This window comes from Acomys russatus, chromosome 20 (genome assembly GCF_903995435.1).
Source record: "Acomys russatus chromosome 20, mAcoRus1.1, whole genome shotgun sequence".
Taxonomy (NCBI): Eukaryota; Metazoa; Chordata; class Mammalia; order Rodentia; family Muridae; genus Acomys; species Acomys russatus.
The window spans coordinates 2,704,891-2,728,968 of record NC_067156.1 but is presented as its reverse complement, the minus strand read 5'-3'; the positions used below and the strand labels follow the sequence as shown (position 1 = coordinate 2,728,968).

At 40.5% G+C, this 24,078-nt stretch overlaps 1 protein-coding gene and 1 long non-coding RNA gene across 2 annotated transcripts in view; both read left to right on the top strand.

The window, feature by feature from the left end:
• LOC127204734 (zinc finger protein 844-like) overlaps positions 1 to 24,078 on the top strand; it is a 141,799-nt gene that overhangs the window by 61,992 nt on the left and 55,729 nt on the right. Inside the window, exon 2 of the mRNA XM_051163968.1 lies at positions 11,157 to 11,240. Coding sequence (XP_051019925.1) covers positions 11,157 to 11,240 — 84 coding nt within the window. The remainder of the gene's footprint in view (positions 1 to 11,156; positions 11,241 to 24,078) is intronic.
• LOC127204603 (uncharacterized) lies at positions 8,948 to 10,458 on the top strand. The gene is made up of 3 exons (XR_007832488.1): positions 8,948 to 9,071; positions 9,233 to 9,293; positions 10,372 to 10,458. It is a non-coding gene; the product is annotated as an uncharacterized LOC127204603 (long non-coding RNA).

Sequence of the window (24,078 nt, the reverse complement as noted above, 5' to 3'; positions counted from 1 at the left end):
TACAAAATAGTAAGAGGCATCAAGTAGGACTCAGCTGAGGATGAACTGCCTCTGAAACACCCCAGTGATTAGTAGTGTGCTACCCAGGCCTGCTAGAAATGAGGTTGCTGTGCTACACAATTTTCTTCACCAGGATTGTCCAGACATTTGTCTCCCAATCATGACCAAGGAGACACCCTTCATTTACAACCAAAGCCCCATAGGCCTAGGCCCCAGGCTGTTACTGGCTCTGCCAAGCATGTCCCTAGTTTGAGAAAGAGCTATGTCATTCTCCGTAGATGATGGCCTCGAAAACCTTGCAGATTCGGGCCAGCCTTGACCAGAAGAGAGCTTTTCCTTTTTGAAGAGTGTATCATCACAAAGAACAGGCCTCTAACCATCTGCTCAAGGGTGTATTTGTCAGGAGTCAAGGGAAGGATTACCTGGAAGCAGAAAAGTATTGAGATTTTACAGATGCTTTATTAGTCATTCACACACTGCACTTCACTGAGACGTCCCTACACCTCTCCTAGTCTGCTGAGTACAGCTGTAGCCTGGTCGATGGCTTCACAGGTAAGCCTCGCCATCTGTGTTTGTGTGCTGAGTTGTTGGGTGGCCCACAGCAGGCTTACTTCTCTTGGCCCCAGTCTGCTCTGGTCCGATCTGGTCTCTGACAGGTCTTTGGACTTGGCGAGCTGTGTCCAACTTGATCAGCATGGTGGCGTGGTCTTAGTAAACATCACAGGCAGCCTGCAGTGGTCTTGTACTCAGCTTATGTACCCTCTCTATGTTGGGAGGAGTTGCAACCCATCTTAACTAATGAGCTGTTGGGTTATGTCCCTCATTTTACCTTATGCTCACTCTTATGTTCAGGTGGACACCTCACGGCATTTCTTATCATACCAAGCGCACTGTTTCACTCATCACTACCAACGTATGTTCTTTTACTATACTTTCTCCTCTTGGCTTTGCATGTTCCCGACAGCAGTATAGCATCATAACCAACATTAAGGTCTGGTGTGCCAGAAAGGTCTAGTATTTTCCTTGAAAAATCCATAGTTGTAGTGCTTGAGGAAGACTACACCTGGTGACAAGTCTCTGAAAGGAAAAACTCTGTTGTGTTGAGGGATATCCCTCATGTATGGAGAATTACTTAGCTCTTTCTCAGACCTAGAACATGCTTGGCAGAGCCAGTAATCACCTGGGGTCTAAGTCTTTGGAGCTTTCCCTAAGGCCCTGATTTGAAAATGAAATAGAGCTCCTCCACTAAAGCAAGGGATAGTAATGGTCTGTGTTTGTAAGTCACAAGGCCACTGTGGGCTTGTTTAGCCATGTGTTTAAGATTCCCTGGGTTCCTCCTGTGCAGCATTGTTTTCTTCTTCTACTGAGCTTGTCCCATTGTATGATAAAAACCTGCTGCCTTGATAGAAGGCCCCCGACTTCCCTCCAGTTCCCTCCTCTAAGGAGTCCATAAGATGCTATTCTTCTTCCAAAGTGGACTTGGCATAAGACATATTTGTACAAGACCTCCCCAGCCAGCTCTTAGCCTTTCTACCTTCTACTTCTTCTGTCTTCTATTCATCTGGCTCTTCCAACCCAGAACCCTGTCACTGACTGGTGACCTCCTTTTACAGTGCACTGGTGTACTGAATAAATCTGGGATACCTTTGCTGTGTAAATCTCTCATCTAAGTGGCCAGACTTGCAGTCTCTAGATCATATTTACAGTGTTCCAACAGACTTAATGGTGACCTGAACCCAACAGACTTAATGGTGACAGCACATACAGAATGCAAAGTCTGCTCTTGGATGGTTCTTCTTTGAGCATTATCCAGAGCTGAATGCATGCTGTCATTAAAGAGATTTTTCTTATTACTCTTTTAATTGTGTGTGGAGTGATTTCTCCCTGGAAAGGCAGATTAATTCTAGGATAGCTGCATCTTCAGGCTTTTACAAAAATGTTTCTGATTGCCTTGATCCTAGTGACCTTGCTTTCCTCTTGATGGAAATTCCTAAATTCTTTAGCTGAAAGACTGTATCTTAAAATCACCTATGTGAGTCATATAATGAGCTATCCATTTCAGTAACAGGAAAAGGATTGGCATGTTGTTCAGGGATTCTGCCTCTATAGAAGAACAGGGCGAACAGTTTATTGTGTACAATGCCTGGCAGGCAGTAGCTAGATCACAGACTACAGTTGAAGGCAGTAGGCTGCAGGGGTTACCATTATGAAGAAGAACCCGATTTAAGCATGGGGAGACATGTTGTAACTTCCCTGAACGTATTAATTCATGCACGTGTATAAAAACAGACCATATTGGTAGCTGTAAAATTTGGGTACATTAGCTTGATCTAGTAAATAATTCCTTTCCAATGAAGGGGCAGACTTAGGCAGTTACAGTATAATCAATCCTCATTGACACAGTTAAGTCATCTCAGAAATGTGAACATATGCTGTTGAAAGTTATTTTTATAAAACAGTTTGTTTCTCTTAGTATATTATTATACTAAGAGAAATAATTGAGACTCCTTTATTTTTGTTTATAAAGCTTTACAACACAAACTTGAGCAGTTTAAGTCTGTTCTTAAGTCTTTATGTTATCCAGAATCCATTTTTCAAAATCCCCAAGTTACTTGCTTTTTCATTCTTTCTGGCCCCAGCTGAATCTTGTCTCCCACACCTCTCCCTGGTGGAACCCCTTACTACCTTTTCTAACTCCTCCTCCCTTGCCTAACAGGAAGTCAGCTCTATTCTCTCCCCTGCTCAGTGATTTGCTGTGAGCTGCCTTATTGACAGACAAGAGGACCATTGGGGAGCAGAGTTTATACAATACCGAGACAGGAGATTCTCAGAACAAGGCTTACAAAATGTTAGGGAGCATACACAAATCAGCATTTGGATGACACAATAACCTGATGCCAACAACATGCCTTGGACTGTAGTTGTGTGTGTCAGGTTTCAGATCTCAGCATCTAACATTACAGGTGGTGGCAAGGTCAAACTTTGTGTGATGAATGCCGTCCCTTCTACCAGATATGGGATTGCACTTTTCCTTTTTTTTTTTTAAATGATTTATTTATTCTTATTGAATGTGCACTGGTGGTTTCTTGCACGTATGTGTGTGTGAGGGCGTCAGATCTGCTAGAATTGTAAACAGTGTGAGCTGCCTTATGGGTGCTAGGAATTGAACTCAGGTCTTCTGGAAGAGCAGCCAGTGTTCTTAGTCCCTGAGGCTTACCTCCAGCCCCAGGCTTGCTCCTTTTAAAGTGAGTGTATTTGTGTACTTTTTCAATTGTCTATATCTCTATCTAATATATATCCTTAAAACAATTCAATTGGTGGCATTTGTACATTCCATTTTCTTTAGGCATCACTGCTCTAGCCTCTTATTAATTTGCACTGTTCAGTGTCCCCCAGTCATGAAGAATGTTGTTGCTATTTCTCAAGGGCTTTCATCCTTTTCCCTGTTTAGAGCAGCATCACCTGTAGTTCATCGTTCCTCATGCTGTGTAGTCAAGGCTTCCTTTGAACACCCAATCTTCCTCTGCTTCCCAGTGCCTGTAAGCCAGTTCTGCAAGTCCACTTATGCTGGACTCTGACTGTTCAGCGCCAAGGAAAAGAGACCAGTGAATGAGTGTCCTCCAGCCTCCCTGGATTTTTGTAGGGAATTAGAAATAAAAAGGGACCCATGGAAGAATTGAGTTCACTGATGAACTTTAAGCTAGTGTAGTCACAGTACAGAAAGGCATGGGGAGGAAGGAAAGTGAGAGCTTTCCTGTTGGACAGTAGTTGTGATTATGAATGAGTCGTAAGATAATCGATTTTAGATGATCAGTAAAAGTCCAAGCTGCTGATTTTGGGGGTGCGGTGTCATAGACCAAGGCAGTCAAGAATCTGGACGAGGAATTGAACTTATTTATTTATTGGAAAATATTTTTCATTATGTTTCTTTCTTAACACAAACATAAAGATTTATATTATTACCCTTGAGTAAAACAACGTTTGAGATTATCGTTAAATTCTTTTAACCTTCTTTTTTCTCACTACTCTAAGGCTGAACTCCTGCGTCAAATATCTGACGTCCATTTTTAATAAATCACACAAACCTGGCTGTCATGTTCTCCCAGCATCCCTCAGTCCCTACTCTTACATGGTCATTTTGGCACGCCCTGAACTATAGCCCCTAGGTTGGTCCAGCCTTCTTCCAGCTTCCCGTCCTCACGTAATCCAATCGTTTGCTCACCTCGTCTTTTTCTTTTTTCCTTCTTGTAATGTACTCATCTATTCACCTTACGTTCCTAATGCAGTCCCCTCCCTCCTCTCCTCACAGTCCCACTCTCCCACCCTCTTCCTCCTTCCACTCATCCATCTCAGAAAAGGGGAACCCCCACGTAATATCAAGTTGAATAAGGATAATGTGCATCCTCTTCCACTGAGGCCAGTAAAGGCAGTCCCAGTGGGGGAAATGATGCAAAAGAGGCAACTGAGTCCAGATCAGAGACTACCCACACTCCATTTCTGAGGTGACTCATGTCACAACCTAGCACCCCATCAGTTCCATGTGTGTGTGGCTCTATGTCCAGAACATGCTCTTTGGTCAGTTCTCCGGTCTCTATAAGCTCTTGGTTATACCTTAGTTGTGTCTGTTGGTCTTCTTGTGGAGTTGTGTCTTCCAGGTCCTTCTAGCCTTCCTCCCACATTTCCACGAGACTCCCCAAGCTCCTTGTAATGCTCAGCTCTGAGTCTCAGTATCTGTTTCAATGTGCTGTTGGGTGGAGCCTCTGAGAAGGAAGTTATGCTAGGCTCCTGTCTGGAAGCCTAGCAGAGTATCAGTAATAGTGTCGGGGGTTGGATCTTCCATCAGGTGGGTCTCAGGTTGTGCCAGTCATTGGTTGGTCATTCCCTCAATCTCTACTCCATCTTTATCCCTGCAATTCTTATAGTAAGGGTAAATTTTGACTCAAAGATTTTATGGGTGAGTTGGTGTTCCCCTCCCTCCACTAGAAGTCCTGCTGGGTAGAAGTGGGGCACTTAGGTCTCTATGTCCCCCCCACTGCTATGACTCTCAGCTAGAATCACCCCCATGTCCTTTATTTTTTATTTCTATTTTTTTTTTCATTCATTTTCCATCAATTGTACTTTGCTTTCAAATCATGGCCACTTTTTGCTTTAATTGTTTTTATTGTGTGAAATTGACAGAAGGTGAGTTGGAGGACTTCCTAGCTATGAAGTAGCAATGGCTGCCCTGGACATTGATTGGGTAATGGAATGAGCAAAGAAGGAACCCTATGCCTGGATGAAGAGCAGGAAGTGCTCTGGGAGACCGTATAATTGTACTAACTACAAATTTCCCGGACAGACTCATGCTCTGTATGAACCTAGGGTGGAAGGGCAGAACTGGGAGGTATTCAGAGGTCTGAGTGATTCGATCTCTGATCTTTCAGTAGAGGAATTGCTACTGTCCTAGGCCCAGCTGGGTTTTCCACGCTAATGAGGGGCTCTGTGCAGCCTTAGCAATGGGGAGCACCATTGGAATGTAGCTTGCAGATTCTTTCCAGGATCCTCCTGTGATGCAGCTGTAGGGAACTGTGAGGAAGCCTACAAGCCATGTCATGGAGAGTGTTGAGGCTCCCGTGCCCAGGCCAGGAAAAGCAGGCCTGCTGATGACTCAGAGTCTTATCTGTGGGACTGAGATGGTCTGTAGTCAGACTGTGGTTCTCTTGGTCCACGTGGTAACCTGGGCAGAGGCCCTTTTCCTCTAACCCTCTGAGAGTGTGGATTCCCTGGGGAACTGGATACTCTGCTGCCCTGGCAGTGGGAAACTATATGCCATGTGGGAAAACCCTGGCAGTAGACAGCTTTGGTGCTTATAATATCATTGTCATCGTACAAACACAGGTGCTGCTGTTTTGTTTTTTTTTTCCCCAGTAGGAAGACAGATTGGAAAAGTGAAGGCCTGTTTTCTAGAGTTTCTGAACCATGCATTCCACATTCAGTTTTGGTGTCAAATTTTATAAACAGTTTAGAACCAGGTAGAAAAGAGGTGATGGGGATTGTCTTCCATCAATTCTTGATTAGAATATTTTTACCTTTCCATTATCACCAGCCACTCTGGCACAATTCAGGGAGATTCATTTCCATGGTGTAAAAGGATTTTCTGAGGTGCAGAGGTCTCTGATGGGTGTATGGTGTTGGGTAGGTAGATAATATAGATTCCTCAACTTGTGACATAATCCATGTGGCAGGAATGAGAAATTAAATTATTCAACGTTGTTTTGATTGTGACTTTCAGTGGGTGTGGGTTTGTCTGAAACAGGAAGAGGGTGGTGGGGCTGCAGAGGCATAGCCCGCCTTTCTGATCACCTTCTTTTACAGAGAGCTCAAGAGCGTGGGGCCTCCCTGTTGGACAAGAGACTAATAGTATCTTGAGGGTCAGAAATATAACTGGTCAGTGGTCATATTGAGTTAATGTTGTAGTAGTCATGAAGTCTGTGTTTATTTCTTTTTTTTTTTTTTTTTTTTTTTTTTTTGCCTTTACAATCATATGTAACTTTGGTCAAGTTTATGCCTTTCCTGGTGGGCTTTTCCTAGGTATTTTGATGAAAACAAGAGTATAGTTTTAGGCTTATGTTTTGTTTTCTCTTCATTCCCTAGAGTTTTCACATGTACTGAACATATTCTTTATTGTCATATGTTTGTGGGATGGATAAAAGTCACATTGTGCCAAAGTGTGTACTATTTCTTCTTAACCGTCCTGAGAATTCTGTGTTCTCTGCCATGGCATATAGCTTTAGAATCAAGGTTCACGTTAGAAATTGTTAGGAATTTTCTTTGGATTCTATTTCACTTATGCTGTAACATGAACTTACCCAACATCTTATTTTTTAATACATCATTTTCTTTTGTTTTTCTAGACGGGGTTTTTCTGTGTAGCCTTGATGGCTCTGGACTCACTTTGTAGAGCAAGCTAGCTGCAAACTCACAGAGATCTGCCTGCCTCTGCCTCCTGTCCTGGGATTAAAGGCATGTGCTACCGAGCCCTGCCTGAAATACATCATTTTTGATGTTCTACTTTACTGTGGTATGAAAGATATTATTCTACATAATCATTTATTTATCACACTACAGTAAGTGTATGAAACTGAAACAGACAAGAAATAATGTACAAAGCTGTAGAAAGAGGACTAAAGTATCAGTTTAGTGACTCAGAATTCATCCTTGTAGGTAAAGAAAAGCTAACCCACCAAGTAGGACTTAATTGAGAAGACAAGGGTGAAAATAAAACATTGTCCAGTATGGAACAATTAATCTCAATGTGACATGAGATTGTATAGCAATGCTTAAAGAATTATACACTTATAAAAGGCTCTCACAGCCAGTGCTCTATTGGCTATCAAAAAGCATGTAGGTTGAAGTAGTGTCAACCTACTTATTTTTCCATCTGATTTTATTCTTTAATGCCTTCTCACTTGTCAGCTGGGTATGAGAGGTTCAGCTGTCTTATCTGCACTGCAAATAGCAATATAAAATAAAGGGCAGGAAGAACACAGAACTACCTGAAATACTCACTTTCAAAGAGGTTTTCTAACATTTTTTAGTTGCTATGTGGAGAAGAAAATATAAATATCAAGCTAATGTAGCAAGAGTTGCTATAGAGATAATAAAGCACATGTGCTATTGGTACAACCTGTAAAAATACAGAAAGTCACCTTATTTGGATGGCATAAGAGCTTTTTGCCAATGAGTAATATTTCATGAGAAATAAAAATGGAGTTATGAAACACGATGACTTGTTTTATTTGAATTTAAATAATGACAAAAAATTATAGTTGATTAAAAATGTAGTAGTCTTCAACATGCTCTTTTTTGCTCTGATCAAATAACTCACCTTAGATGCTAACACATTGTTTTTGCTTGGAGAACATGTTCACACAATTGGCATTTTTATGTATGAGTCTGTATATGGTTAATGAACATTATAATCAATGTTGCCATACTCTGTAATATTACATATACAATTTCTGTTCTTTAGGATGGCATATATTTATGAAGTTAATACTGCCTGCACACTCTGAATCCTAGGTTAAAGGAGTGTGACATTCTTCCCACCTGTTGTATTTGTTTTGAAATATTTTTGAATGAATATGGGTATTTTGTCTGCTTGCATGATTGTGTACATCATGTGTGTCTGGTTCACACAATAGTCAGAGGCCTCAGAGCTCCTGAACTTGGTACAATAGATAGTTGTGACCTTGATGAAATTAGTCACAACTGACTCCAATTATTTGCAAGACCAGCAGTAGCTCTGATATTCCAGATCTCTTGCTCTGTACTGCTTTATTATGATCAAAATTTACATTGGTAATATTCTCATCTGTCCATTTGTACATTTTTAGGTATGTGTTCCTTTTTGGTGAGATCTTACTAATGTGATACTTTACCTGCAGCACTTTGTTTTTGGAAGATGAATACAGAGCTGAAATGAATTTTTGCAAAGGAGTCAGGGTCTTAATATGGACCTCTGCATGTCCTGAAACTCATCACATAGACCAGACTGGCAACAACTCAATGAGGTAGACCTGCCTCTGCCTCCAGAGTGCTGAGCTTAAGGGCATGTGAAAAAACAACCAGGTGCCCAGCATGTTCTAGTTGGTAATTGTTCATATAGTTTCTGTGCTGTGGGCTCAGGGCTGTTACCGGTTTGCTTGTCTCCCTCTCTCTTTATGCCTGTTGATTATCATTTGTCTTCCAAGGCTCTATCCTATTCAAGGGGTGCAGAAATGACATAAGTGACCCTCGTTATTCAGTTTCCTTCAATAGAACTTGGCTATTACATTACAACTTGTGGTCAGGAAGTACGCAGAGGAAGTAGCAGAATTTTATGGATATATTGTCAATGAAGTATATACATGTGCAGTGTTGGCAATGTCATGTTCTCTTTGTCCACATGTACTGGATCTTTTAGAGGGCAGTGACCTGTGGTGATGTGCATGTGAACTTCACTCAAGAAGAGTGGTCTTTGCTGGATCCTTCCCAGAAGAGTCTCTATAAAGACGTGATGCTGGAGACCTATATGAACCTCATTGCTATAGGTAAGACAGTGAATATTCTGTCTCTATTTAAAATGTAAGGACAACTGTTTCTCTGCTACTTTTATTTGCTTTTGTAATTTCAGTTGAGAATGAAGATAGTAACTTACATTTTGCCTAATTTCCAACAATATATCACACATTTTTTTATTACTATACTTTAGGCTACAATTGGGAAGACCATAATGTTGAAGAACACATTCAAAGTTGCAGAAGAAATGGAAGGTAATTTTCATGTGCAAGTTGATACGAATATGCCTCTGAAGAAATGTTAATGTGTCGGGCAAGTTGTAGAGAAAAGCAGCAGTGAAATAAGGCACTGCTTTCAATGGATTGATGTTTCTTAAATTCTCAGAGAAACATGCACCTCAATATCAGGTGTCTGATCTGTGTTTGCAAGGTATTTCCCTAAAAAGGAAGAGCACAATGCTATAAGGGACATCACCATTTGTATCATGTCCCCGTCAGAGCTAGGCTGTGGAGTCGCCAATCAGTTTAGTTCCTTCCCGCGTCAATATTGCAGAAGGTATACACATTGACTAGGTGATACGTGCATGCCCAAAACCTGCTAATAAGCAAATGGTAGAGCTGGTGTTACTCATAATCTTGTAGTACATTGCTAAGTTTAGTGAGAGTCAAGAAGATTTTGCTGAAGAAACTAGAGTGCTTATAGTATATGTTGAGGGAAAAAAAAAAGTCAAACTGTGTGAATGCAGTGGGGAACCCATTCATTTGTTATTCTTCTTTTCATGTTCATGTCATATTCTACAACAGTATGAGCCATGTGACATGGGCATGGTGAAAAAGCAACATAGCCCTCCCTAACCCAGAACAATTAGAAGATAGGTAGCAGCCTCACGCTGAGTGGACTTCCTGAAGGAGATGTTTACAGTTTTGGGGGTTTCCAACTCTATGGGAGGAATCCAAAAGTTCACAGTTTACAAAATCCTTATGAGAACGAAATGTGGAAATTCTTCTGTTTGTCTTGATTCACATTGCATATATATAGGAAAATTTATTAGTGCACACAGCATGGTAGAGATCTGAATAGTTACATTTTTTATAAATATGTGAAGAAGCTGTTATAGTAAAGGGATATTATCAATGTGATTCATGTAATAAATGCTTCTAGCATCACAGGTATCATCAAATATGCAAAACACCCCTCAACGAAGGGGTTTGAATGTAAAGAAAGTGATATCTTAAGATCTAAGTCCTCTTTACAATTGAGCCAAATCGTAAAATTCATTCATAGAGATAAAGATGTTCATCAGTGCAGTGAATGTGCCAATTATCTTTGCAGGCATGAAAAAGACCATACTGGAGAGAAGGCCTCTGGCTTTACACAATTTGACAAAGAGTTTGCATATCACAGACTTCCTCCAAGGCATGAAAGACTTCGTTCTGGAGAGAAGCCTTATGAATATTATCAATGTGGTAAAGCCTTTGCAGGTCACAGTCATCTTCAAAGACATGAAAGAATTCATACAGGAGAAAAACCTTGTGAATGTAATCACTGTGGTAAAGCCTTTGCACAATACAGTAATCTTCAAAGTCATGCAAGAATTCATACAGGAGAAAAACCTTATGAATGTAATCAATGTGGTAAAGCCTTTGCAGGTCACAGTCATCTTCAAAGTCATGAAAGAATTCATACAGGACAAAAACCTTATGAATGTAATCAATGTGGTAAAGCCTTTGCAAAACACAGTAATCTTCAAAGGCATGAAAGAATTCATACAGGAGAGAAACCTTATGAATGTAATCAATGTGGTAAAGCCTTTGCACAACACAGTCATCTTCAAAGTCATGCACGAATTCACACAGGAGAAAAACCTTATGAATGTAATCAATGTGGTAAAGCCTTTGCACATCACACTTCTCTTAAAAGTCATGAAAGAATTTGTACAGGAGAAAAACCTTATGAATGTATTCAATGTAGTAAAGCCTTTGCATGTCATAGTGACCTTCAAAGTCATGAAAGAATTCATACAAGTGGAAAACCTTATAAATGTAATCAGTGTGGTAAAGCCTTTGCACAACACAGTCATCTTCAAAGTCATGAAAGAATTCATACAGGAGAGAAACCTTATGAATGTAATCAATGTGGTAAAGCCTTTGCACAACACAGTAATCTTCAAAGTCATGAAAGAATTCATACAGGAGAGAAACCTTATGAATGTAATCAATGTGGTAAAGCCTTTGCACGACACAGTAATCTTCAATGTCATGAAAGAATTCATACAGGAGAGAAACCTTATGAATGCAATCAATGTGGTAAAGCCTTTGCACAACATAATTCTCTCAAAAGACATGGAAGAATTCATACTGAAGAGAAACTATGAATGTAATCAATGTCGTTGCCTTTGTACGTCAATGTAATGTTCAGTAGGATAAATGAACACATACACAGAGAGATCCTATAGGTAGAATCAATATGGTAAAGCCTTTGCATATATTTTCCATCTTTGAATCCTTAGAAGAGCAAGTAATGGAATGAAACCCTTTGACCGTAGTCAATACAGTAAAGCCTTTACATGTCACACGCATCTTCAGAGGCATACTGGACACAAACCCTGAGTCTATTTGATATGATTAATCTTTTTATACTTCTGTAGTCTTTATCATCAAGAAAGAATTTATACTGGAGAGAAACTCTCTGAATGTAAGCAATGTGGTGAAGCCTTTTGTGTTATGGAGCCCACTGAGATCCAACACAAACTCATGTCAGTGCAAATGACAAGAATTTATTACCATCAATCCACTACTGATTGATCAGGGACATAGAGCAAACTCAGAAGCTGGACTGCAGTAACCTGCGCTCCCCACTCCTCATCCCACCACCCACCTGAGACAGAATATCAAGCTTGTAAACCAGGATCATCTGTGCCAAGTTGCAGCTACATTTTTCAACCAATCAAGGAATAACAGATAGGGGCTTCCCTTGTGTAGTTTTCTATGTCAACTGATACACAACTAGTGTTCCTCCCTTAGATGCCCTTACATCCATGCCTGGATTCCACAAAGTCTTGACTCTTGCTGCACTGTTTTCTCTTGATACCTCATTACAAACGTCTAAAAGCTATTGATGATTTTCCTTAGGAAGAAAGAAAGAGGTGTGAACAGAAGTTCCCAAAAGAAGATTCACCCATTTTAAGCATTCTGCAAGGATGATTGACTGATCAAAACTTTCAGTTTTTCAGGAGAGCTGGCCCCAAGAGCAGGAGAGCAGGAGACCCTATCCCTGTCCCTCAACAGCTGGAAGGGTGAGAGAGCTGCCTCTGGAGGTATGGGTGTGGGTGAGCCAGCCCCAAAGGCAAGAGAGCTGACTGTTGGCTCAATTTTCTTAACAATTATCTTTTATTACAAACTTATTAACTGAGAGTACCTCACTGATAACCCGGCTAACCTAAACAATAAGAAAAGGAGATTAAAGAATACAATAATGAAACAGTAAGGATATCAGTTTTGAGGTATGATTCTCCTGGCATAATGAGCAGGATTTCTTCTGCTGGAACCTGGAGAAACCAGAACGCGGAGCCTCAGCTGGAGCCTCAGCCAGAGCCCAGAGCCCCCAAGCCTTCCCTCGAATGGCTCTCTCTAGGAGCTTCTTGAAGTGGAGAGATGAACAGCCAAAACTAACCCAAGCCTCCAAAGGCCCCGCCTCCTGTTTTTGGCTCACATTTACATCTCCTCTCAGAATTTGTTCTTCAAATGGATTAACATCACCTGTTCTCTCACAAGTCCGTTCCTCATTCCAGTCTTGGGATCATAACAAAAACCATGTTCATCTCTCCTTCAGCTGATCCTGACTCCTGTTGGTGGTGGCACTGGGGGCCTGGCCGGGAGACCTAGCCCTGGTGGTGTGGATAAGGGAGAGCCTGGGCACTGACCAGCTCAGGTGCCACCCAGGCCAAGATGCGGGGCTTTGAGTTGGCCCATTTCAAAATCTATATCATCTGTGAACATGTGAAAGGGCCGGTCCTGCTGATTCAAAGCTGCAGCATCTCCATGACACAGGGCAACGACAGGGCACCTGGTAGAAGTCCCAGTGAGCACCCAGTATTGATGGTGTCACAGAGGACAGAGAACTTGAACCAGACCAATGACTCATTGCAGTGAACATTTGCAAGTGAATACGTGTGGACGGAGGGATCTACTATGGGACACACCATGACACACTACAGCTTCCAAGATGAGGCATTTTCTATGCTTTTTGTTTATTTGCTTGCTTGTATATTTTTTATTGGGGGTTGCAAGGGAGAAGGTCGAATACGAGGGAGTGAGGAGATGAGCGGAATAAAGGTGCATGATGTGAAACTTGCAAAGAATTAATAAAAAGTAAAAATAGAAAATAAACTTTCATGTCTATGGAGAGCTAGGATATCACAGATCCACAGTCAAAAACTTTCAGGCTCCCAAACCCTACATCACCCGCCTCTTGTGTATGACCTAATAGCTTTGTGGCTATTAGGTAAATCCTTTTGAAATGTACAATGAGATTCTTATCTTCTACCACCCCAAAGGCTAAAACTATCAAGATTACATCTGAGGCATGTAACAGAACTTCCTGATTTTTCTGTTATAATTTTTCTATCAGATACTTCCACCAACCTCTTTGAAATGTACCTTATTATTTTTATTTCTCTTGTTACTATAAAAACTTCATGAACTGCCACCACATTGGCATGTGGTATTTAGGGGCAATCTGAATCTGTGTCCTGGGCCGTATATGTATGTGTGTGTGTGTGTATGTATGTATGTATGTATGTATGTATGTATGTATGTATGTATATACATATATAAGTGTGTGTGCACACACACACACACAAACATATATATAAACATATATATGCATGGTGACCTAAGACAAAACTCTGTTTGGTTGACAGATGAGAGAAGAATGTTTGAAATGCCCATGCTAATGGTTTTGGTCCATTAGGTAACTTATCTAAAGTTGCCCATTGGAGTTCCTATTGGCACTTGATTTCAGAAAGCAATAATACAATACTCAAATTTTTATAATCATCTGAAAAAAAAGGGGGAGGAGTTATTCCATGTAGAGGAGATTGAACCTAAAGCTTTGCACATACTAAACAAGGTCTCACTACTGAGCTGCATTCCCAGCCCTGTTTATTTTATTTTGAGTCTGTCTGCCTCTCACTAAATTGTCTGGGATGCCCTCAAACTATAATCCTCCTGCCTCAGCCTCCTAATAGATGGGCTTATAGGCATGTAGCAATATCCCCTGCAGATAATTTTATATTTTTTAATCAAAGGAAATGTACATTTGAAATTTGATTGCTGTTAAATTGCCTTCCAAAAAAGTTGCAGACTAACTCTTTGTCAGCAACAAACACATGGAAATTGATGATCCCTGCTCCTTCATCAACACTAATATTCTGATAGGTGAAATAGAGAATCTGTAATTTATTTTTCTATCTTGTTTTTACTTTGCTTGCGGTTTTTTGAGACAGGGTTTCTCTATGTAGCCTTTGCTCTCCTGGACTTGCTGTGTAGACCAGGCCGGCCTCAAATTCACAGTGATCTGCCTGCCTCTGCCTCCCAACTGCTGGGATGAAAGGGTGTGCTACCATGCCTGGCTTATTTCTTGTTTTTTGAAAAGGTACACATGATTTAAATTGTATTCTTTTTTGTTGTTGTTGTTATTTTTGTTTTGTTTTGTTTTGTTTTGTTTTTTGAGACAGGGTCTCTCTGTGTAGTCTTGACCATCCTGGACTCACTTTGTAGTCCAACCTGGCCTCGAACCCACAGCGATCCGCCTGCCTCTGCCTCCCAAGTGCTGGAATTAAAGGCATGAGCCACCACACCTGGCTCTTAAATTGTATTCTTTTAATTATAAGAATAACTGTCTTCATGTATTTGTAAGTTACTTTTCTGTAAACTTTTATTAAATATATTTATTTTGACATTGTTTTGTAGAAGCTTGTGTGTCTCTGTGTGCGTGTGCTTGTGTTCATACAGATATGTGTGTATGGAGGAGTCTTAGTTAGGGCTTCCATTGCTGTGAAGAGACACTATGACCATGGCAACTCTTATAAAGGAAAAACTTTACCGTATTTGTCCCGTGTATAGGATGACTGCGTGTACAAGGCGACACCCAGCTTTACCCCTCTTCCAGGGCACACACTGTGCAGCAGACTCAGGCATGTGTGTATGTGTGGGCAGGGCACAGACAGCCAGGTGCCTTATTGAATGCTGGCAGACAGCCAGTGCCAGCCTACACTGCCCCTCTAAGGCGACTTCCAACTTCCACATGCAACCATGAGGATCGAATGGGCCAATCCAAGCTCACATTCTCTTCTTCCAGGAGTTACAGGAAGATGTGTGCAGCTTGCTCCTCCCTGCTTTATACTCCCCACACAGGGTGGATAGTCAGCTGAAGAAAAATATCAGTCACGAAGTGAAAGAGGAAGATTAACAAAAGCCACAGATGAATATCAGAACGGCCTAATAAACTTCTATAAATGGATTTGACGCACATACTTCAATACCCAAATGTTTCCAAATACAAAGAGCAACCACGGTTGCTGCCCTCCTCCATTACACTGGGATAAGCATGGTAAACGATTTCCTTCCTTCAAGGCTAAGATGAAAAAGTGATGGAACAACAGCTTTTTTTTTAACTGAAGACAACTTTGATGTCTAAGATCTTTATCAAGGCATTTGCATGAGTGGAGGGTTTCTCTTGTCCTAGTTCTTTCCTACTTCCTGACATCAGGATGAGATACGAAAGACTTAAAGTATTTACAGGGATGGAGACATAGCTGTGCAGTTAATGTAAGGTTATTCCTAGGAGTACGGTCATTTTTTTTTTTTTTTTGACAATTCTTGTAATTCTTCTTAGAAGAAAATCCTAGGGTCTAATATTCTTGGGAACCACCATGCATGTGCACAAACACACACACACATAGACACACTGTCATCACATCATTCATATTAAGACAAACTGATAAACAGATGCATTCTCGGTCATGAATGTTTTTCAGGATAAGCATTCATTCAAGTTACTCAGTGTTGAGGCACCTAAGGATTATCTATGCAGTTTTTCTTCATCATGAATTGGCTCATGTAACAGACATCCAGCATGTAGGTTTGAAGTCAGAAAAAGCAATCCTTCCCATGTGGTAGTGTCATTTGAGAAGACATAGGAAATGCTGCCATGCTAGAGGAGTTACGTCACTTGGGCTGGGCTTGATATTTGCATCCACAAGCCATTTGTAGTTCTCACTCTCTGCTCCATGCTACAGGGGGATGATGTGAGCTTTGAGCTTCCTGCTTCAGCTGCCATGTGTGACAGCTGCTGTGTTGCCATTTTCAGGGTATCCCGTATCCTGCTGGAAACATAAGGCAGATTAAACTCTTTCATAATTTACATTAGACATTGTGTTCCATGACAGGAACAACAAGGTCACTAATACACAAAATTTGACACCAGGAATAGTTGTTTCATGTAATTGAAGAGAATTGTGAATATTGAAAGTGTTACCTTTTTGTTTAAACTCATAGGGGTTTTGTCCATTTGTACAAAAAATAAAGAGGGGCATGATAATGGCTCAATAGATTGTCAACACATGTCACATGTCTTTTCAAAATAAATAATCACATGATCACATGTAACAGGATGTTGTTGGCTAAAGACCTTACCAAGTCCTTTATAGTCATGAACTCCCTTCTGCATGAATTCTTTAAGATCCTCAAAGACTACGGTGTCATGCAAAGTCTCTAACAGATAGAATCCACACTAAAGGTTCTACTCTTGTGTGACGATACCATGAAGTGTAAAACTTTACCACACTGACCTTCTTCATTCATAGAAACGTACGTCTTTTTCTCATGATTTCTAAAACTATTACTACATGCAATGGCTTTACCATATTGATTATTCATAGGATTTCTCTCCAGTGTGAACACTTTCCTGAAGAAAAAGACCAAAGAAATATGCATAGGCTTCACTGTATTACACACATTCACAGGGCTTCTCTCCATTATGAATGCTTTCATGGTAATGAAGACCATATTAATAGGAAAAAGCTTTACCATATTATATACTTTCATAGATTTTCTCTTCAGAATGTGTTTTTGTGTGCATTTGGAGAATACTGTGTTGTTCAAAGGCTTTATCACATTGATTAAAGATTTTAGTGTTTTTGCACCTGTGTGCATCCTTTCCTGTATTCATAGACTACTCTGAAGTGCAAAGTCTTCACGACATTAATTACTTTCATAGATTTAACTCCAGAATGTGCTCTTTTATGACATGGGAGACCATTGTGACATGCAGAGGGTTTGTTACATTGGGCACATTCATAGAGTTTCTCTCCAGTATGTGTTTCTTATGTATTAGGAGATGACTACTAACTGCAAAGGCTTTGCCATGTTACTTACATACGAAGAGATTTATCTCCAGTATGAATTTTTCAAGCCTTTGAAGATGACGGTTCCTTGCGGAGGCTTTACCACATACATTGCATTCATAAGGTTCCTCTTCAGCATGTGTTCTTGTGTATATTTGGAAAATACTCTGTTGTGAAAGCTTTACAACACTGTTTACATTCATAAGGTTTCTCTTCTGTATGACTGCTCTGGCCCTGCCTGGAAGCAGCTTTTGCCTTCCTCTGAACCAGCTTTCTAAGAGGCAAAAGAAGCCTTATTGTGAGGTTAGAACAGGTCAGCAAAGCTGTTCCTCTAAGAACAGTGCCCGCAGTGCTGATAGGTGACTTTTCCATGATGTTCCCTGAATGTGAGTTCTCTGTCCTCTGTGTGTGTGTGAATAGTGGCACTGATCCATCTGTCTGTGGCATTATTCATTATGATTAGCAGGTAGCATTGGCTCCCGAGTAATCTACTTTCACAGTGTCATGTCCTTGATTTTTACCTAACACCTTGTGGGACAAGATGAGAAATCCAGAGGCATTTCTGTCCATCATTTGTGTAATTTACAATGTTTCTGCTTGACTTTGAGCTCAGATGCCCTTAGATATCTGTTTTTTCAGTGTGCGCACATTCAGAAGAGGATTTTACTTAGTATTCTTAGGACTAGGCAAACCTGTATGTGAATGTATCCAGAGTCCCTAAGTAAACTCCCAGTGCTTGCTTTCTTGAAGAAAAGCCTTGCTTGGAAATGACTTCCATGCTCTCCTTGCCTGCCAGCAGGGACACAAATCTTGCTCATCTATTCTGTGTTGTCAGATGTGGTGGCTGTTCTTGTTACTTAAACTGACTACATCTGGAATCACTAAAACCCAAAGGGGTGGGTACTATTTGTGAAGGGTTCAAATATTAGCTTTGGAAGTGATAAAAACTTTCTTTTATCTGAATCTTTTGAGATAATAATATTCACCTCTAAACTAAGCCACTGATTCTGTGGCAGCCTGTACTTACTAATGACATGCATTATGGTACCTGCTTTTGTTTGCCCTACTTGTGGCTACCGAGTTCTCTCTCTTTTCCTTCCCCTTGCAGTAGAGCCTACTTCATTGCAATTCTGAAAAATAGTGAAGACTGTCTAAGACATTAGGGCCACATGACCCCTACTGGCCTCTTCAAATTTCCATTGGCAGACAGCCATTGTTTGACAAGTTGGATCAAAGCCTGTGAGACATCGTAATAAATCACTTAAGAGATCATACACACACACACACACACACACACACACACACACACACACACACACACACATTATCGGTTCTCTTTATCTAGAGAACCTTGGCTATTACAGACCTGTTTCCTTTTTCATTCTCCCACTGAGGAAGATGTGCAGGCTAACAACAGGGCTCCACAGTGCTTGTCATGTGTTCCCTGCTTCTCCCAAGGTTGTCTCACACCTACCAGGTCAAAAGTAGCTGCAGTTTATCTGAATCCAGCATGCAGCCACAAAATAAAACGTGTGTTCTTAAAATCACTCTTTAATTGTTGAAACTCTGAGCACCTTCCACTGTGGAACAGACTGATATCCCCACTGAAAGTTGAGTAATGGGCTCTGCAAGTAATCTCCCTCCATTCCAGGAGGAGGCAGGGGAAGTAAGAACTCTGGAGCTTTGTGTGAGGGGGGAGGGGAGCTCGGACAAGCTGTGCAGTTCCAAGAAGGGGACCAAAGGTCCCTGCCCACAAAGGAGAGGAGCAAGGGGCTGAGCAGTGGGAGCAGGAGTAGGGTTTCTTCCCCAGGGCTAGGCTGGGAAACTGGCAGGTATGCAAATGAGAAATGCAAATCTCTGCAGACCCAGAAAAGATCTGGCCCAGTACTGCAGCCTGGGACAGGAACTGCTATCTTGGGTCCCTTAGGCACTTTCTCACCTTAAGGGAGGTGCTCCTGTCACTCAAGACTCCCTAACCAACTAGGGCCTCCAGTGGAACAGCCATTCAGAAGAGGAGGAGGCGTGTCTTTCTGGTGCCTGACTGCAGGTTCCTCTTTGTTGCTGAGCAGGCCTGAATGGTCTGGCTTAAAGTCCCTAAACATTGTTGCCATCTGCATTGGTCTCCTTTGAAGCAAGTGTTTTTCCCGTCGTGTAGGGTCTGATTTTCTGAATGAGATTCAATACTTATCCTATCTCAACTCTAATAGCTTAGCTTCTTTATCTTGATTAAAGTGATCTTGTCCCCTAACCAACTAAGCTTGGTTGTCTTCAGTGCCCCTCAGAGACTTGAGAAGGAATAAAACTTAAATTACTGAGTGAACCAGCAGTGTGAGTTAGCAGCTTCCAAAATGTATACATTGACTTAAGACAGTTTACTGCCTGACCAGTCACCCAAAACACTTGATAGTGTTGGAGCCTCATCTTCAGCTTTCTGGCCCAATATTTCTGCCAGACTTGTTCGCAGGGCAGGAACTATTGAGGACTTGCTTACCCTGACTTGGCAGAGTGCAGCCACCAACTCTGCCTGTAGCTAAGTTGCCCGTTTTTAGGCAGATTCTGTTTGTGGCAGGAACAAGGGCATTTTGCCACCTTAGAAGCCATCTCCGTAAGGAAGTTCTTTGATGCTCAACATCTTCTTTGAGGTTGGCTGGGTGTTGTCAGGAGTTAACTTGTCTTGTTGTCAAAGAAATTTAGGATTGTAAGAACAGCTTTCACTGCCATATTCTGTGTGTCTCTGAGGCTTCTGAAGACCTTATTCAACTATTTCACCTCATGTTTTGATAGAGTCATATCTGTTAGACTTAGGTTATATATTCTTGTGTAAAAGTCTGCCAAGTATTTGACATGCCCATGATTTGTATCAATATACTAAATTCTATAGCCATGACTTAGACATAACCTTCATTATAAGTAACAATTAAAGCCTTGAGTTAAGGAGTAGGTTCAGTCATCTATCTTTTGTTCTGTCCTCCCTCTATGTTCCTAAATCTCCCTTTCAGAAAGAAATTCTTAATGACTGGAAAATATTGGAGAATAAAAGCAAATAAGAGATAGAGCATTGGTGCATTTAAAGAAATTCAAATTTAAAAACTGAAATCAATAACTGATTTTTAAAAATACAAAGAGAATTGGAAAAAAAAAACATAGCTATGTTGACTTTGAAAATGAGCAGGCCATTCCCTGATAGAGGTAATGGCATTAAAACAATAGCGTTTGACCTTGCCCTTTGTGCAATGTGCACTGCTGAGGTGTGTAACTTGACACACAGCCTCAGCCAATGGCCTCTGGCTCAACCTTCTAAGCTGACTTAACTGTGCAACTTGATTAGACATATCAGCAAAGGACAGCCCCCTAGTTGGAAATTCAATATTCACTGGGACAAGCTAACCTCCCCAATTCTACACCCACCAATCTGGTCAGTATTCATTCACTTGACATGAATAATTAAATGCTGCTAGGAAATTACAAAATCACCAACCCTGCCATAGTCAGGTCCCTTTTCATAATGGTGACTCCAGCCACTGTTTGCCTACCCTGTAATGCACGCAATGAGTTGGTCCCCTTATTCTGGCCAAAGGGCAGGAGCCTTGCTCCACATGCAAATCCTTTTCCTGTTACTACAATGAACAGTTGGATATAAGACACAAATGGGTAATTTTAAAGCTGAGCGGCGATACAGCTGTTTAAAATTTAGGTAGTTTAATTAAGAGCACATCAAGATCTCAGCTCTGTTGAGCAAAACATTGGGATCAAGGCCACCTGAATCAAAATAGGAGACCTTGCCTAGAAATATTTTTCCAAAAGTCCATGCTCGGTGCATGATGAACAAGTCAATGGATTTGTGTCCCTCTGTGAATGGACTCTCCAAATTCCTTCTTATTTTCATTGTTAACACAGTTCTCCTAGTGAGTAAAGATAACAAAACATTTTGTTGAACACAGTTGGAGTACAGTCAGATTGTCCTTGGATAATCTCCATAATGTGATATATACATTTCACTTCTGAAATACGTTTTAGACAACATACCTCTATATAGCCATGGCAGTCTAAGAACTGACTACATGAGCCAGGATGGCCTCAAACTCAGAGAGATTAGCCTTCCACTGTCTCCCTGATGCTGGGATTAAACAGATGTACCACTAAGGCCGGATGAGATTTTTAAAAATGACCTATCCTTGTATCAGGGAATGGAAGAATAAAATAAGATTGAAAAGGGAACCATCATTGTTTTGATGTACAGTAATATTTCTCAAAAATCCTACAATTCTTTAAACTGACAAAACTACTTCTATGTTATCAATAATTGGACCATTTTCTTTGGTGTGTTATTTCATGCATTTAACCATGTGTTACTGGTCTGTGTGTGCACCTGTGCCGCGGCACCCATGTACCAGGGAGAGGACACCGGACTGATGTCTGTTATCTACTTACCCTCTGTGAGTTCTAGACACCAAACCCAGGTTAGTCGTTTGGTTCAAGTGACGTCACTGGCCATTATTTGTGTTTAAAACTTTTTTATGTATGTGCTGGCAGGTGAGTGTGCGCATGACACAACCCAAGTGTAGAAGTAAGAAAAAAAAAGTAGGAGTATTAGGGGTCTCCCAGGGATTGAACTCAGGTCATCAGGGTTAGAGCCAACCACCTTTACCCACTAAGACAATTCTCTGGCATTCATTTGTGGTTCTCAGAAAGTGTTGTGAACAAGAGTTTACTGCTGAGAATAAACTAATATGTTACAAAAAATGTAGCAGTATATTTAATATTTTCCTTCGTCAATATGATTATTCAAATATTCCTGTTTTCCTCCACCCTTAGATGCTTACAACCTAAAAAGAAGACAATGTTTTATTGATTTAATGTTTCAAATAATTTTCTTTGAGAATCAGTAAGACAGCTCTGTGGGAAATTCTGTGGTGTGCAAAGTTGGCAACCTGACATTAGTCAACAGATAACAGTGATCAACGTAGACCCCACAAAGTTGCCTTCCATTCTCCACATACACATCATGGCCTCATTCCACACACGAAACACAGAGATGTTTTCTTTTCAATAAATGTCATTGAGTTACAATATGCAGCATCTCTAGATACTTCCGTTAGAAGGCAAACACAACAGTGAAGTGCCAAATGGGAACTAATGGGGACATGAAAAAGCATGGAACATCAAATAATATATACAGATCTATACCAATTAAGCTATGTTATAAGATATGCAGTTGACTGTTGATTGTCCCACTACACTACATCTCGAACAGATAAATGAAAATGGTGCTTTGGATAAACATATGATGTTTTAATGTTTCTTATATTCTCTTCTATTAAGCATTTTAGTATTAACATTCTTATCATGCGTTGACAAAACAGACACATCTATGCTTGAACTTGTACTCAGGAGGCTGGCACATGAAACTCAAGACTTAAAATGTAGCCCTGACCAATGAGTGGCATCCAAGCCAACATGTGAAGGTCATTTATTGAAAATATGAAAAACAAAACAAGCAACAACAAAACACTACCCTTTCACATGCACACTTACTGGAAAAGTGTGACCACACACTGCCTGATATTTAAATACACAATGAACCACTTAGATCATGAGCATCCATTCTACATAGTGCAGCAGAAGAACACCTATCATCAAGTGAAAACACAACAGATGAAAAGAAGCCACAGAAGGGATGCAGGAATGACGTCATCAACTTCCATAATTGGACTTACCACACATAGAGCAAATTTCAATACCTACGCCTATTATTTCTAAATAGAAAGCACAACCACAGTTGCTGAGCTCCATTATACTTTAGTGAATAAGGTAAATAATTTACCTCCTTCAAGGGGATGGTAAAAAAATCAGAAGATGAAAGAATATTTTTTCTTGAAACCTAAAACAATGATTTTAAAGTCTTTCTCAATTTACATGAATAGGGTTCTCCAGTTGTTTTCTTTTATGATTCATAGATAGCTGTGTTGTTAAAAGGCTTTATCTCATTGATTACATTTGTAGTGTTTCTCTCTAATGTGTTCTTTTATGTATTGAAATATAACTATGATGTGCAAATGTTGGGAACAAACCAAAGACACTTGTTCTAAGCATTCCCTTCTTGTTGTCGCTCTCGATTTAATACAGGGTGAACCGAACACCAAGTTCCAAGGCCCTAGGTAAGATGGGGAGTTCCCAACAGCTGAACATCTTCAGCTATTTATCTTTTTTCCCCATCACCTAATGACTGTTCTTAGTCATACCTTTTGTTATTCATCTTTTGTTCCTCAAATATATGCCTGTAAAATAAATAATTATATATATGTGTGTGTGTATACACACCCACACACACATACACATACATGCTTGATGCTAACCTCCAAAGAATAAAGATGATTGGTTCAATTATAAAACCTACATTGTGTATCAGTTGACATAGAAAACTACACAAGGAAAGCCCCTATCTGTTATTCCTTGATTGGTAGAAAAATGTAGCTGTAACTTGGCACAGATGATTCTGGTTTACAAGCTTGATATTCTGTCTCAGGTGGGTGGTGGGATGAAGAGTGGGGAGTGCAGGTTACTGCAGTCCAGCTTCTGAGTTTGCTCTATGTCCCTGATCAATCAGTAGTGGATTGATGGTAATAAATTCT